At 44.2% G+C, this 13,992-nt stretch overlaps 1 protein-coding gene across 4 annotated transcripts in view; it reads left to right on the top strand.

Moving 5' to 3' along the window:
- SIK3 (SIK family kinase 3) overlaps positions 1-13,992 on the top strand; it is a 297,657-nt gene that overhangs the window by 264,429 nt on the left and 19,236 nt on the right. For 2 of the 4 annotated variants that reach the window (XM_043994326.1, XM_043994325.1), the window contains exons 14-21: positions 715-785; positions 3,223-3,366; positions 7,700-7,850; positions 8,601-8,726; positions 9,052-9,137; positions 9,659-9,768; positions 10,199-10,529; positions 11,178-12,076. In XM_043994326.1, the coding sequence (XP_043850261.1) occupies positions 715-785; positions 3,223-3,366; positions 7,700-7,850; positions 8,601-8,726; positions 9,052-9,137; positions 9,659-9,768; positions 10,199-10,529; positions 11,178-12,076 (1,918 nt within the window). The remainder of the gene's footprint in view (positions 1-714; positions 786-3,222; positions 3,367-7,699; positions 7,851-8,600; positions 8,727-9,051; positions 9,138-9,658; positions 9,769-10,198; positions 10,530-11,177; positions 12,077-13,992) is intronic. The other 2 variants (XM_043994328.1, XM_043994327.1) reach the window with 1 other exon arrangement.

Below are 13,992 nucleotides of genomic sequence, written 5' to 3'. Positions count from 1 at the left end.
CTAAGAGCTATAGAGGCTACAAAAGAGGTCTAAGCCTCACCACTGTCCTTATAATCAAGGTGGGCAGACAAGAACATAAATGAAGCTTTTAAAATACAATGTAAAGCTATAGATGGTTATTTGTCCAAATGGGGACTGTGGATTCTTAGGGTTCCAAAGGAGAGAAAGATGAACAGTGATGTGAAGGGTCAACAAAAAATGAATCAACAAATCTGGTTGTTTCTTGGCCAGACCATTTAGTTTCTTTTTTGTTTCCCCTTTCTTACAGTGTGATATGGGGAAGAGAGTAAGGAGTCTTGGATTTGCATCTAGGCTCTGCTGCTCACTAGTTGTGTGTGACAGACAAGTTGTCTAAAAATCTCTGGACCTCAGTTTCTTTATCTGTAAAGTGTTGTGAGGAAAGCACTTAGTGAACTATAAAGTGCTTGATGGTTAGGAGTTGTCATATTATTCTATATTTGTTGCTGATTATCCTCATCCTGTGGATCTCTCTCACTGAGTTTAGATCTAAAATAATGATTTGGATGTTTCCTTTAAGAAGGGCTTAAGTTAAGTGTACACAAAAAGTGTGCAGGGGAAAGGGGACTCAGAAGTCCCCCAAAAAGTTTTAGCCTAGAAATTTAATGGAAGAGCTACCCAAGGAGTCAGGTTTTGGAGAATAAGAAAAATTGCTAAATAATCTCTCTTGTGCTTATCATTCCCATTTCTCTTTAGGCAGTGCCAGCAGTTACCCCTGTGGATGAGGAAAGCTCTGATGGGGAGCCAGATCAGGAAGCTGTACAGAGGTAATGTGACATCTGGCTTGCAGGACATCCTTGGGCAGCCTCTCCTGGGAGGCAATGAACAGCCACCTCTGCCCAAGGTCGTGGTGCAGTGCAGCCTTCAACACTAATGTGGCCTCTGTGTGTGCAAGATGGCATGCTCCTCCTGACACTGAAAGCAGCAGACGACTACCCAGGAAATGTCATTTCCACAAGAGCCATTAGAAGTTCCTTCTTTGACAGCCATAACCCATAAGCACCTTACTATGCCTGCCTCTGCTGTCCCACTTTCTTTTTCCTTCCACCTTCTGAATGTATCATCAGCCTTGTTCAGAAGGCTCAAAAGGACCCCTGCCACATATCAGTAACCTGTATATTTGCTAACACAAAAGGGAGGTGTTGGATTAGGTGAATCCTATCTGTGTGTTCATGGTGTCCATGGCATTAGTGTTTTCTATACAAAGGGCAAGCATACCCCTTGTGATATTTTCAGTGGGCTCTCTTTGTCCCTTTATACCATGAAAGATAACCCCCAAAAAAAGTCCCAGAAAGGGATACGGGGGGGGGGGGGCGCTGCTAGGTGGCACAGTGGATAAAGCACCAGCCCTGGATTCAGGAGGACCTGAGTTCAAATCCTGCCTCAGACCCTTGACACTTACTAGCTCTGTGACCCTGGGCAGGTCACTTAACCCTTATTGCCCCGCCCCCCAAAAAAGAAAGGGATACAGACCTTTGTTGCTTGTAAGCTCGGATTAGATGCTTCATCACAGAAAGCCTACTGTGGCCATCATGTACACTGTACTCTAATTTGTTTTATTTTGGTGCCAACTCTTGAAGTTGCTTTTTTCCCTTAGAGAATGGGACATGGCTAATACACTTCCTTTTTTTTCTGGAGATACAGCTGATTTTCAAGATTGTGTGGTTTTCCCTAAGGGAAATTGGTGCAAAATAATTTTCTTAAGCTCTTGGGGAAAGCTTGGGTGCCTTTTATCAAACTGAATATTAGACTGTTAATGGCTTGCTCCTTTTGGCAAGTTACCCCACCACTAATTACCCTGCTGTCTGTTAACTGATTGCTTTCTAGCTTAAAAAGACAAAGTAACTAAAAATGAAAGAAGGCCATTTTTCATGGAGACTGACCACTGGTAGCTAGTGCACATTTCCACCTTCCTAGTGTATGTGTTTGAGAATTGCAATGCAAAGACAAGATTGTCCTGTGTCTGAAGTTGAAAAGGAAAAATAAAGAGAACACAGAGTGAGGCAGTTCTTTACTGTAGTGTAGAAATCATTGGGGATCCCTGCTATCAAAAGGCAATCTTTGCAACTTTTGGTTTTCTTCTTTTTGTGTGTGTGGGGACGTTGCAAACAATTGCCACCCAACAGAGACACACACAGACAGGTCATACTAACTCGATTATAGAAGAGAAATTAGGGGACCTGCTGTCTTCCTTCCTTAAAATACTTTCATCTATTGTCCTGTCATCCCCTCTGTCTTGGACTTCATTTTCTGCTTCCTGACTTTCTTTCTTCTTTATTCACACTTTTTGCAGGAAAACATGCCTGTCAGTTTGAAAAAACTCCAACCCTCAAATCTACAGTAGAGTTGGAGAAAACCTTTAATTTGCTGTAAGGGATCTACTTCATTATGCTTTCATCTTAATGGTGGCCCTTAAAGACCTTGAGAAAAAACTTAATGAGGTTGGGGGCTTCCCCACCTTTTGAAAACCTTTCACTTTTAAACTTTCTTTTTAAAAAATGGACAGTGCTCATAATCCAACCATGTCTTTATTTCCTTCTCATCGAGAAAGTGGTTGTTTTTTGAGTGTAACACCACTTTCTTCTCTACACATCCAGAAACAAATACAAGATTTAAATGTGAAGTAGCATCTCTTTTAACCTCATATAAAGGAGTCTTTACCATCAACCTGCTTTCTGTAGCTTAGTGAAATATAACCATGAGTTTTCTATGAGTAAAGGCACAGAGCCTTATTGATCAAATGGACTTGTGTTGGGTCTTTCTCAGCTTTCCCTCTATACTCATATCTGGAAACCATATCCATTAAGGACTTATTCTTTCTTAGATGCTTCTGTTCACCAAGCCTTTTGAAAGGTTGGAGGGAAAACAGAAAGGAAGCTAAAAATCAAAGAAGAAGTTTCTTTTTATTGGGCAAAATAAAAGAGAGAAACAGATTCTCTTGTCTTGCTACTAGGCTTACTCACTATATTTCTTTCTGTGGCTGCTGTTCTACAGCCACTTAGCTATTGAGCCAACTTTTGCTTGGCCAGCTGTGCATTCTGCTTTCATCTAGTTCAGAGATCTGTGCCATGGAGCCTTTTTTGAGCAGTAAAGAGCACGATTTTTTTTTCCTTGTGAGTGCTCTGGATTAACTTCTAATGCTTCTTGCTGGAGAGTATTCCTATCTCTCTTTTTCATTATGAAATGTGCTCCTGCTTGTTGCAGATACTTGGCAAATAGGTCCAAAAGACATACACTGGCCATGACCAACCCAACAGCTGAGATCCCTTCGGACCTGCAGCGGCAGCTAGGACAGCAGCCTTTCCGTGCCCGGGTCTGGCCGCCTCACCTGGTACCTGATCAGCATCGGTGAGTAGCCACATGAGCTGTGTGAGACCCTTGAGGCTCAGCTGACAGGCACCATCCAACTGAGTTTGGAACAGATGGTGTCAAACAGCAGGGCTTCAAATAGAAGCCACCTGCCATCCTCAACTGAAATGGGATCAGTCCCCTTCTTTAAATAGTGAAAAGGGCAAAGTTTTCCAGCTGGTCCTTGGACCTGTGAGCTTCATTTTTCCTAAGTACTTTGCACAGCTCCTTATTGTCTTCAGCTGATTTCTGACATGCTAGCTAGTGACTCAGAGATGAGTTTAAACTTAAGACCTGCCAACCAGAGAAGCACCCAGAAAATCTGCCTGATACAGGAAGTTTGATGGCAATATCAACAGACCTGACTTTTAATGACCATTCTCCAGCAGAAAAACAAGGATTTCAGTCATCTCACAGTGTTACACTGTACTTCGAGACCAACTCCTCTTTGGAAAACAGAACTGTGACACCTGCTCATTGTTACATATTCACAAAATCATCATGTCAGTATTCTGGAAGGAAAAGCTCCTTAATCACATCTCTTTTCATTTGTGATCAGTTTCCTTGGGATTATTTTTTTTTTAAGCACTGATTGGATTCACCTTTCTAAGAGAGCTTCACAGACTTACATTCAAGTCAAATTTAGGGGATAGGAGGAGGACAAGACACACTGTCTAGATGAGTGACTTTGACTAATGAAGGATCCTCCGGAAAGGCCATCTCTCTTCTCGATAGCATTGTGTACCCAAGAGGCAGCCTCAAGACAAATGGACAAAGCTTTAAAAACCAACTTCAGGCCTCTAGCTTTTTATTTTGCCTAAGTCTCATTTGCAAGATTTATCTGGCATTCTTCCTTGGTTAGGTCAAGACAGTTACCAAGGAGATGAGGTTGACGTACCCGTTGCTATGAAATCTTCCAACCAGTTCACACTAGCAAGCTTGGAAAAGTGTTTTTTATTATAAAGAGAGAGCTGCTGTGCTGTGCTGTACTGAGCTGAACACTGATGTTATCAGCAGAAACAGGTGAACTCTGAGCAGACCAAGACAGACTTATTGCCACGCTGGAACTCCGGAAGAACGATAAGCTCTCCCATTCCTGGCAATAACTTTTCATAAAATCGCTTAGGAGTCTTTGAAGTGATTTGTTGGGTAGCTACTTTTTTCCATCAACCCCCTCACTCATCAGCTTCAACCTCTATCATTACCAAAAAGATGTGTTAACTTCTTTTCTCTTTTACCATCAAATCACTGCATTTAGCGTGGGCACTTCAAGATCCAAGTTGGATTCTCTGAATTCCCGAGAAGGTATCCTTATTAGGAAATTATGAAAATTAGCCTATATTTACTTACAGGTGGTGCCTGTCCAAATTCCCATAGACTTTTCATATTATTTGAGGAAAATCACATGGACTCAGAGTACACCATGGGGTACTTTTATTTGGTTTACACCGTACTTAAAAGCAGTGCCAGAGCCTTGCCTTCTAGAAAACTGCCTGCTCTAATACAAACATTCTTTTTAGAATATTTCAAGAGATTTTTGCAGCTAAATCAGTTTGAATTGGGGAGAGGGGTGCAAATTTGGATTGAGTCACCAGAGAAATATGACATCAGAGAGAGGGTATTGAGGTTAGATATCAGAAAAAAACACATTCCAGAATTACTGAACACTCAAGTGAACAGTCAGTAAGAGATCTCCGTCAAAGATCTTAAGACAACTTTACACATCTATCTCTTTGGAATCATCTAGGTGTAGTTCATCTTGGAGGTAGAAGAAAGGGTCTGATTGAACTCTGTCATGAAAGTCTGTGATTTGTTTGTTTTTCTAACCTTGTGTGCCTACTGTCCAGTGGAGAAAGGTGCCCTTAACTCAACCTCATTCTTTCTTACACATTCAAACATAATTGAAAAATAAGTAAGTAAAATGAACAACATCCCAAGTCTCGTGGAATCCAGAGTAGTGATTTGTCTAAAGTTGACTGTTGAACTTGAGTTTCAGTCTGTTCATCACCTGAACAGCTGATCTCAGGCTCCAAAAGAATGCATCTTCAGACTGGCTTCATGGGTGGTAGAGAACACTTATTACAGCAAGACTGATTTGGTCTCTCCTGACTCAGTAAAGGTAGGCCTTCTTCCTGAATAAGACTTGTTTGATCATTAAATAACTTTGAGGAGTCATAAATTAATAAAAGTTTTGGAAGGAAGTAAAAATACAGTTAAATGCATGAAGTTGTCTTAGTAAGTTTGACATAGCCTCTTTCTGAAGTTAAAATGAAAATAAAAATTGACTAAGGATATCATTTTGGAAAGAACTGGACTTTGTCACTGGTAAACATCGTGTTTGTAATGATACTAAAGCTGATCTTCACTCACATTTGATTTGCACAGCAGTATCAAGCTTCAGGTAGAGATTGTCTAAATAGAAGTCCATACTGAGAGGGGAAGGGGATTTCCGTTCCTGCCAAGCCTATCCCCTTTACACCTCTTCATAGTCTTCATATTCCTGGCCCCTCCCTTGTCTGGAGTGTACTTGAACTCTTGTTAACCTGCCTCCTCGGCTGTGGCTTTGTTTCCGTCCAGAAAGAGTAATTGGCAAGGCAGTGCATCATATCACTGAGTTCAGCATGGTGTCATCCCTGCCCTCAGTTAGGAAACCCGATCCCATCCATGGGCTGCTGGAATGCTGCCTCGGCAGTCTTTTATCTGCATGCCTCAAACTCATAAACATCTCTTTCTGATTAGGTAATAAGAGTTGGTATTCACTTCAGCCCGATGTTGTCTTAGACAGACATCACCAGCCAGGCTCTTGTCTGTCTTCATTCTGAAGGCCTGGCTCTCACAGGAGCTGTACCTGTCTTTGCAGAGTAGTCGCATCACTGCGACCCCTTCTTTTGTGGGGAGAGAATGGGGAGGGTTGGAGAACGAAGAGGAGCCCTGCTCCTTCTCTGAGAGGTTTCTTTTTTGAGGGGCCAAATGTTTTAGCCCATGGCTAGCTTTCTTTGAGCTGTGTACACAGCCTTGAATCCCATAGGAAATTATTGGCTTTTCATTCAGCTTTGGCAATAGTTTTAATGAAGTTGAGTTATCTGGATGGTGTGGTAGAATCACTAAATGGGAAGTGCTTAAAATATACTTAAGGCCTCAGACACTTGACACTTACTAGCTGTGTGACCCTAGGCAAGTCCCTTAACCCTCATTGCCCTGCAAAAAACAAAACAAATATATATATATATATATATATATATATATACTTAAGGCAGCTAAAGGGTACAGTGGGTATAGTGCTGGGCGTGGAGTCAGGAAGACCTGAGTTCAAATCCAGGCTGTGTGAGTGTGACCCTGGTAAGTCAACCCCTGTCTGCTTTTCTTTCCCCATCTGTAAAATGGGGATAACAACACCTACTTCCTAGGGATGTTGTGAAGCTCAAATGAGATAATGTTTGTAAAGCCCTCAGCACAAGGCCTGGTACATAGTAGGTGCTTAAAGGGGGAGGCAAGTACTACCCCAGCCCCAAAAAAGAACTTAAAAATTCCATGCGAAACACATGGCTGACTCCGGTTCTCTGACCCTGACCTCTTACTGCAGAACCTATTTCTGAGAGAATTTGTGGCCAAGTCAGTGTGAAGACACTGCTTGAGTGACCTGGTCATAGAAGCGAGAGCTCCTGAGCTCAGTTGAACCTGGGGACATTCAGAAGTCACGCCCTCAAGGGCCCTGGCACAGGGATTTGCAGAGACTGGGTCCATTTGGTCTTCACACGATCCCAATCTTGCTAGAGTTTGCAGGCCGGAGTTTCAGAATCGAGGCCCAAGGCAGAGTCCCGGCCCTGGTCCCCAGGAGGCCGCTTAGGTCTCTGGACTTTGGAGTCTTCATCTGTAAGGTGGGCATAATTGGATTTGTGCTGTCTGCCCCCCAGCGCTGTTGGGAGGCCTGAGCTTTACTCTGTAAAGGGAAAGTTACCGTTATCAGCATCCTGAGGCTCAAATGGGAAAGGATGAGCTTGCCATTCTCAGTGTCCCCGACCCTTAGCTCTGGGCCTGGTAGGGCAGCCACTTAATAAATGCTTATTGATTCCCATCACAGGTAAGTTGAAAAGGAAGCTGCGTAAACGTCCTCTGGAAGGACGACTCAGCCTGCAGAAAGGGCACGGCAGCTCCTGGGGTGTGTACTACACACCTGTGAAATGTTCTTATCTCTGGGACACCTACGGACCACCTGCCGTCCTGGTGCCTGGATGAGCATTTGAGATGCTCTGGGATAGACCATCCACCTAAACGATATTTTCAGGGCCTTTGGAGACACTCAGTACCTAACCTTCTTTTCCCTTGTGCTCAGCTCTGTCTACAAGGACTCCAACACCCTACACCTTCCCACAGAGCGTTTCTCCCCCGTGCGCCGGTTTTCGGATGGGGCAGCAAGCATCCAGGCCTTCAAAGCTCACCTGGAGAAGATGGGCAACCACAGCAGCATCAAACAGTTGCAGCAGGTAAAGGAAAGGCTGCAGGTGCCCCTGGAGAAGTGTGATTAGTACAGGGCGCCCAGACAGTATCCCCAGGGCTGTTAAACACGGATGCAGGGGCCTTCCTGCCATACACCTTAGTAGGATTGCAGCTAATGGCTTAAGAAGATAAGAGGTTTCTTGTTAGGGGTCTCTGCTCTCTAATTAATAACCCCCTTGCCATCTAACACTACCAAGAGACAAAACTCTGTGACTGTCTCTAGGATTCCCGAGAGAATAGCTTGAATTTGGGTTGTACTTTTTTCTTCCAAATAACCCTGGCATTCCCCTACTGGTCAGTGGTCTGCGTGAGCCTGTGGTTACTGCCTGGCACACTCTCCAGCCGGCCAGCCTTGGTGCTCCTTCAGTTAAGAAATGTGCTTTTAGATTCAACACAAGGCCCTGATTTAACCTCAGCCTTCGAAATGACCGAGCTTTGAACAGCACATGAGCTGTGCATGTGTTTTACAGCAGACCATAATCTCTACTGCTACCTGAGTTATCATGGGATATCCAGGCTGAAAGAGGGGACTTGCGTAGCTTTTTCCATATGTTTCTGTATGACAGAACCTGATGGACTATATTTAGCACACAAATATAAACATATCAGTTTCTCTGTACAAGGACACTTCATCTCCTGTGACTCTTTCTACCCATGGGACTGTGGAGCATCTGTTGTGATCAGTGCATGGCATGGGATTGGCTCCATTGAATCCATATTAACTGCATTCATTATAGGAGTGTGAGCAGCTGCAGAAGATGTATGGGGGGCAGATTGATGAGAGAACACTTGAGAAGACCCAGCAGCAACATATGTTATACCAGCAGGAGCAACATCATCAGATTCTCCAGCAGCAAATTCAGGTAGGCCTCTCCAAGCTTCCACCAGGTTTAGGAGGGCTTTGATTTCCGGCTGATTTGTCTATCAACATTGAATGAAGTTTTTTAGAGGCATATTAACAATAGCTAACATTTATATATCCCTTTTAAGGTTTGCAGAGTGTGTTACATGTAGCATCTCGTTTTAGTGACATTTTAAGAGTTGACATGTGTGATGAGATGCAAAACCTTTAGTAACTAAACTGGGATAGGCAGAAATCTTAGTCACAGAGATTTCTACCTTTTCGTTCCAGGAGAACAGCTCACAGTAATGTTATAATTCAAAATGATTTTTCTTCATTGATTTTAGGATTGTATCTGTCCTCCTCAACCCTCTCCACCTCTTCAGGCTACATGTGAAAACCAGCCAGCCCTTCTGACCCACCAGCTCCAGAGGTGACAGATTGTTTTGCTTTAAACCCAAGATATCTCAACAGTAAAGACCTCTAGAGCTAACTGATTTGTCATGGAGAAACTGTTAGCTTTCTAAGGCATTCCCCCTGAAAGTTTCCATTTTAAAAGCTGAGTGGCTAACACGGTATTTGTTTAAATTTCAAAGAGCAGACTCCTTTAGTTCAATTGAACAATTACTTATTCAGTGCCTACTATGTTCAAGACACTCTTCTACTTGTATCCTTGAAGTTACAGCCTTTTGTGCAGCTTTATTTCTACTTATTCCCATTAAATGGGTAATTTGATGACTTGGTGCAAGAGACTGAACATAGTCCTCCTTTGGACTCTGCTACTGTCTTTTTTGAGGGGTCTGGTAAATTAGGGAAAGTGATTGGTTGGAGTACACTCCAGATGATGTGTGTCTGCCATAAGCCTTAAAAAAGCTAAGCAACTTCTGTCTGTCGTGTTATTGAGTGATTGAGGTCAACTTCATGATTGTGATGTGTGTGCTTCTCTTTTGGAAGGTTACGGATTCAGCCCTCAAGTCCTCCCCCCAGCCACCCCAACAACCATCTCTTCAGGCAGCCCAGTAATAGCCCTCCCCCAGTCAGCAGTACCATCCTCCAGTCTCATGGTGAGTGGGAGAGTTGGGCAGACCCATTGTGTGTCACATGGAAAGGAGAGACAGAATTTCTCGTTAATTCTAGGCCAAGAACACTAGTGTCCGTTTTTAAAAACAAAACCCCAACTTGCTCTGTGAAATAAGATGTTTATGCCATAGCACACCTCTCCGTGGCTCAATTTGATTCCACATTCTGTCAGACTTTGGAGAGAGGTGAGGGGTCATTGTTCTGACTAGCTTCAGGTATAAAAACCCTTAAGGATTTGTTTTTACAAAAAATGTTAGTCCTTTAATAACAACACAGCTTTACCCCCTTAGCAGCATCTAGGAAAAACCTAAATTTTTAGGTGATGTCAGACTAGGATTCTTTATTAGCTCCCAATTTCTCCTATCTGACTGCTAGCCTAGTTGCTGAGATACTTAGAAGGTACCTTCTCCCTAGGTGCTGCCTCTCCTTCCCAGTTTCAAGGCTTGCCATCCCGAAGTGCAATCTTCCAGCAGCCTGGGAACTGTTCTCCTCCCCCCAATGTGACACTGACCTGCATGGGCCTACAGCAGCCTGCCCAGTCTCAGCAGGTGACCATCCAGGTACAAGAGCCACCTGACATGCTCAGCAACATGCCAGGGGCATCAGCAACTGGGCGGGGCATGTCCCTCAACTCCTGTGCCAGTCAGATTCAGATGCAGCACCGTGCCAACCTGATGGCCTCCCTCACATATGGGCACCGCCCATTGTCCAAGCAACTGAGTGCCGACAGTGCAGAGGCCCACAGGTAAGGCCCTTCAGGGCCACCCAACTGGTGGCCTAGAATGACTTGAGAAGACTCTTCTCCTTAACCCTCTTTCCCCCCTCACCTCCTACTGACAGCATGATTAGGGGGAAGGGGGAATCTGACTGAGCTATGCCCCTGGACCAAATTCTCCCAGTATGTTCTAAGATCAGGCCAGAGGCTTAGGAGGTTCCTTGTAAATTGTTTAGTGATCCAGAGTCAAGGTTCTAATGAGATCAAGGGAGAAAATGGCACCACTACATTCCTTTTTGCCCAAGAAGAAAAAAACAGCAGTGACATCTTTTCAGAAGGCTTTGGGCTATATCTCTTCTAGCTTCCCATCCCATCTGTCATTCTCTCAAGAAACCAGTGCTTCTTATTTACCCAGAAGACATTTCAAAACAAACCGACAGCTTCCTCCCACTGGAGCTGGTCCTATGTCTCTAGCCCCCATAGTACCTTTTGACCATCGCCTAGAATGTGACAAAATAGAAGTGGCTGAGGGAGAATGATACTTCAAGCCCAGGGGTCCATCTTGCATTGTAGCCCTGCTCCCTAGATGCTCCCTGCTGAAGGAATATAATAGCCATCCTTTGAGATCTCTGACTCCTAGCGTGGATCTTGTATGTTTACTTTCTTTTGTATTTGCAGCTTGAACATGAATCGGTTTTCCCCTGCTAATTATGACCAGGCACATTTACACCCCCAACTGTTTTCGGACCAGTCCCGGGCCTCTCCCACCAGCTACAGCCCATCCACAGGAGTGGGCTTTCCTCCAACCCAAGCCCTGAAAGTCCCTGCACTTGACCAGTTCCCTACTTTCCCTTCAAGCGCACATCAGCAGCAGCAGCACTACACCACATCGGCACTGCAGCAGGCCCTGCTGTCCCCAACACCGCCTGACTATCCAAGACACCAGCAGGTCCCCCACATCCTCCAAGGACTGCTATCTCCCCGGCACTCGCTCACAGGCCACTCGGACGTTCGGCTGCCTCCGGCAGAGTTTGCACAGCTCATTAAAAGGCAGCAACAGCGACAGCAACAGCAAGAATTACAAGAATTGTTCAGGCATATGAACCAAGGGGACGCTGGGAGCCTGACTTCCAGCCTAGGGGGACAGAGTATGTCAGAGTGTCAGGCTTTGTCTTTGCCTTATCAGAACACTGACTCTTATCACCACCACCATCATCACCACCACCACCACCATACCAGCCCCCAGCATCTCTTACAAATCAGGGCACAAGAATGTATCTCACAGGTTCCCTCGCCCACCCCGGCTCATGGGTACGCACACCAGCCGGCGCTGATCCACTCAGAGAGCATGGAGGAGGACTGTTCATGTGAAGGGGCCAGGGATTGCTTTCCAGACAGTAAGAGTTCAAACACTTTGACCAAAGGTTGCCATGAGAGCCCCCTGCTATTGAATACAGGTGGGCCTGGAGACCCCGAATCTTTGCTAGGAACTGTAAGCCATGCACAGGAAATGGGGGTGCATCCATATCGACATCAGCCAGTGACTGGATTCAGTAGAAATAAAGTGCCCAGCAGAGGTAAGACCCCCCTTCTTCATGGAAAAGTAGTTATGTTCACCATGCCCCATCCGTGCAAGCCCAGTCTTGGGCATGATTTTGATTGTTAGCAGGGTTGACAGGTAGTCTCTTGTGTTGCTGATTCAAAGAAAGGTTTTGGGAGATACTTTAGTATTAAATGGGTGTATGGGGCAGCTATCTGGCGCAGTGGATCCAGCCTTGGATTCAGGAAGACCTGAATTCAAATCTGACCTCAGACACTTGACACCTACTAGTTGTGTGACCCTGGGCAAGTCACTTAGCCCTCATTTCCCCCACCAAAAAAACCCCAAATGTTATAAGTATTAAATGGGTGTAGTGCTAAAGCTTAGAACTCCCATCTTTGGTGAGAGAAGACCATGGAAAACAGCATATCAGTAAAAGACTGGTTTGAAATAATTCAAGTTCCTTTCCTTGTACAGTTCTCATTTCAGTTCTCTTTTATACCTATAAGTAAACCAGGAGTGGAAATAGAAAGCTGAGCCTCAACATTTCAGTTGTTGCTGGAATTGCCCAAACTGCCCAGTTGGGTTTTGAGATAAAATAGCATTTTACTTTAAGAGATGATCAGAGCCTATCCAGATCCCATTGATTGCACTTTACTGGCTCTGTTGCCTTCTCCCCCTATAGAATATCCATCACACATCCCTGGGAAGGATGTCAACATACAAGTCTATTCATCCCAGTTAACATTTATAATGTACCTGCTCTGTGTTAGACACTGTGCAAAGCTCTGGAGCCACAAAGACAAAAATAAAATAATCTTTGCCTTCAAGGAACTTAGTTTCTACTGGGAAAGATATGACATATTCCAAGATAAGTAAATACAAGGCAATTTAATATGGAAGTGACAACAATGGGAGAGAACAGGAAAGAATTCATGTATAATATAGACCTGAACTGAACCTTGAAGGTAAGACAAGGATTCTCAGAAGTGGGAATCAGGAAAGACATGGAAGACCTCTTTGTGAATGCAAGAGAGAAGAATAGAGATCGAGGGGAAACCAGTAATCAGAGGTGGCTGAAATGAAAATTTTTGTGAAGGGAGTGTAGTATGAAATAGGGCAGAATTGGTCTAAGTCAGAACCAGATGGTAGAGATCCTTAAATACAACACTGAAGGATTTGTATGTTAGCCCTGTATTCCTCAGTCCAGAAGAATGGCATTTGCAAGGATAAAAGACGCATTAGGTTCAGTAGTAGGGGTGAGGGAGATGAACATTATAAAGGAGATCTGAGGAGTATGGAAAAGTGCTGGACTAAGTCAGTAGGCCTATTTCAGTTCTAATTCTGGCTCCTCGACTTTCTGTGACCTTGGTTAGTTTACTTAAATATGGCAGCCAGAACAAGGGAAGTTATCGATTCACTCTACCCTGGTCAGACATCATCTGAAATATGGTATGCAGTGCTGGGCATTGCAGTATAAAAGAGGCATTGGGAAGGCAAACCATTATGACAATAGCCTGGAGAAGAAAAGACTTGGGAGAACATTATCATTGTTTCTAGATATCTGAAGTGTTGTCAGGTATAAAGAGGAATTAGACTTGTTCTCCACGTTCCCCAAGGACAAAGCTGGGAAGATGTCACGAGGAGACCAATTGTGACCCAACAGAAGGCAAAGCTTTCTCAGAGCTGTGAGAAAATAGATTGTACTGGGAGTTAGCTCCCCACGACTAGAGGCCTTTGACTACACGTCAGGGGTATTTTAAGAGGGGATTGTGTGTTTTCAGTACAGTTTAGACTAGATGACCTCTGAAATCCCTGAGATTTGATGAGTCTGTAACTTCACCAAGCCTTAGTTTTCCCAGCTATTTAAAACAACAACAGTGATACACGAGCACATAGTAAGCAACTACTATGTGCCGGACATTGTGCAGGGGACTCGAGATACACATGCAG

Source organism: Dromiciops gliroides, chromosome 3, assembly GCF_019393635.1.
Source record: "Dromiciops gliroides isolate mDroGli1 chromosome 3, mDroGli1.pri, whole genome shotgun sequence".
Classification (NCBI taxonomy): domain Eukaryota; kingdom Metazoa; phylum Chordata; class Mammalia; order Microbiotheria; family Microbiotheriidae; genus Dromiciops; species Dromiciops gliroides.
The sequence above is the reverse complement of the archived record's forward strand: the minus strand, read 5'-3'. Positions and strand labels throughout refer to the sequence as shown.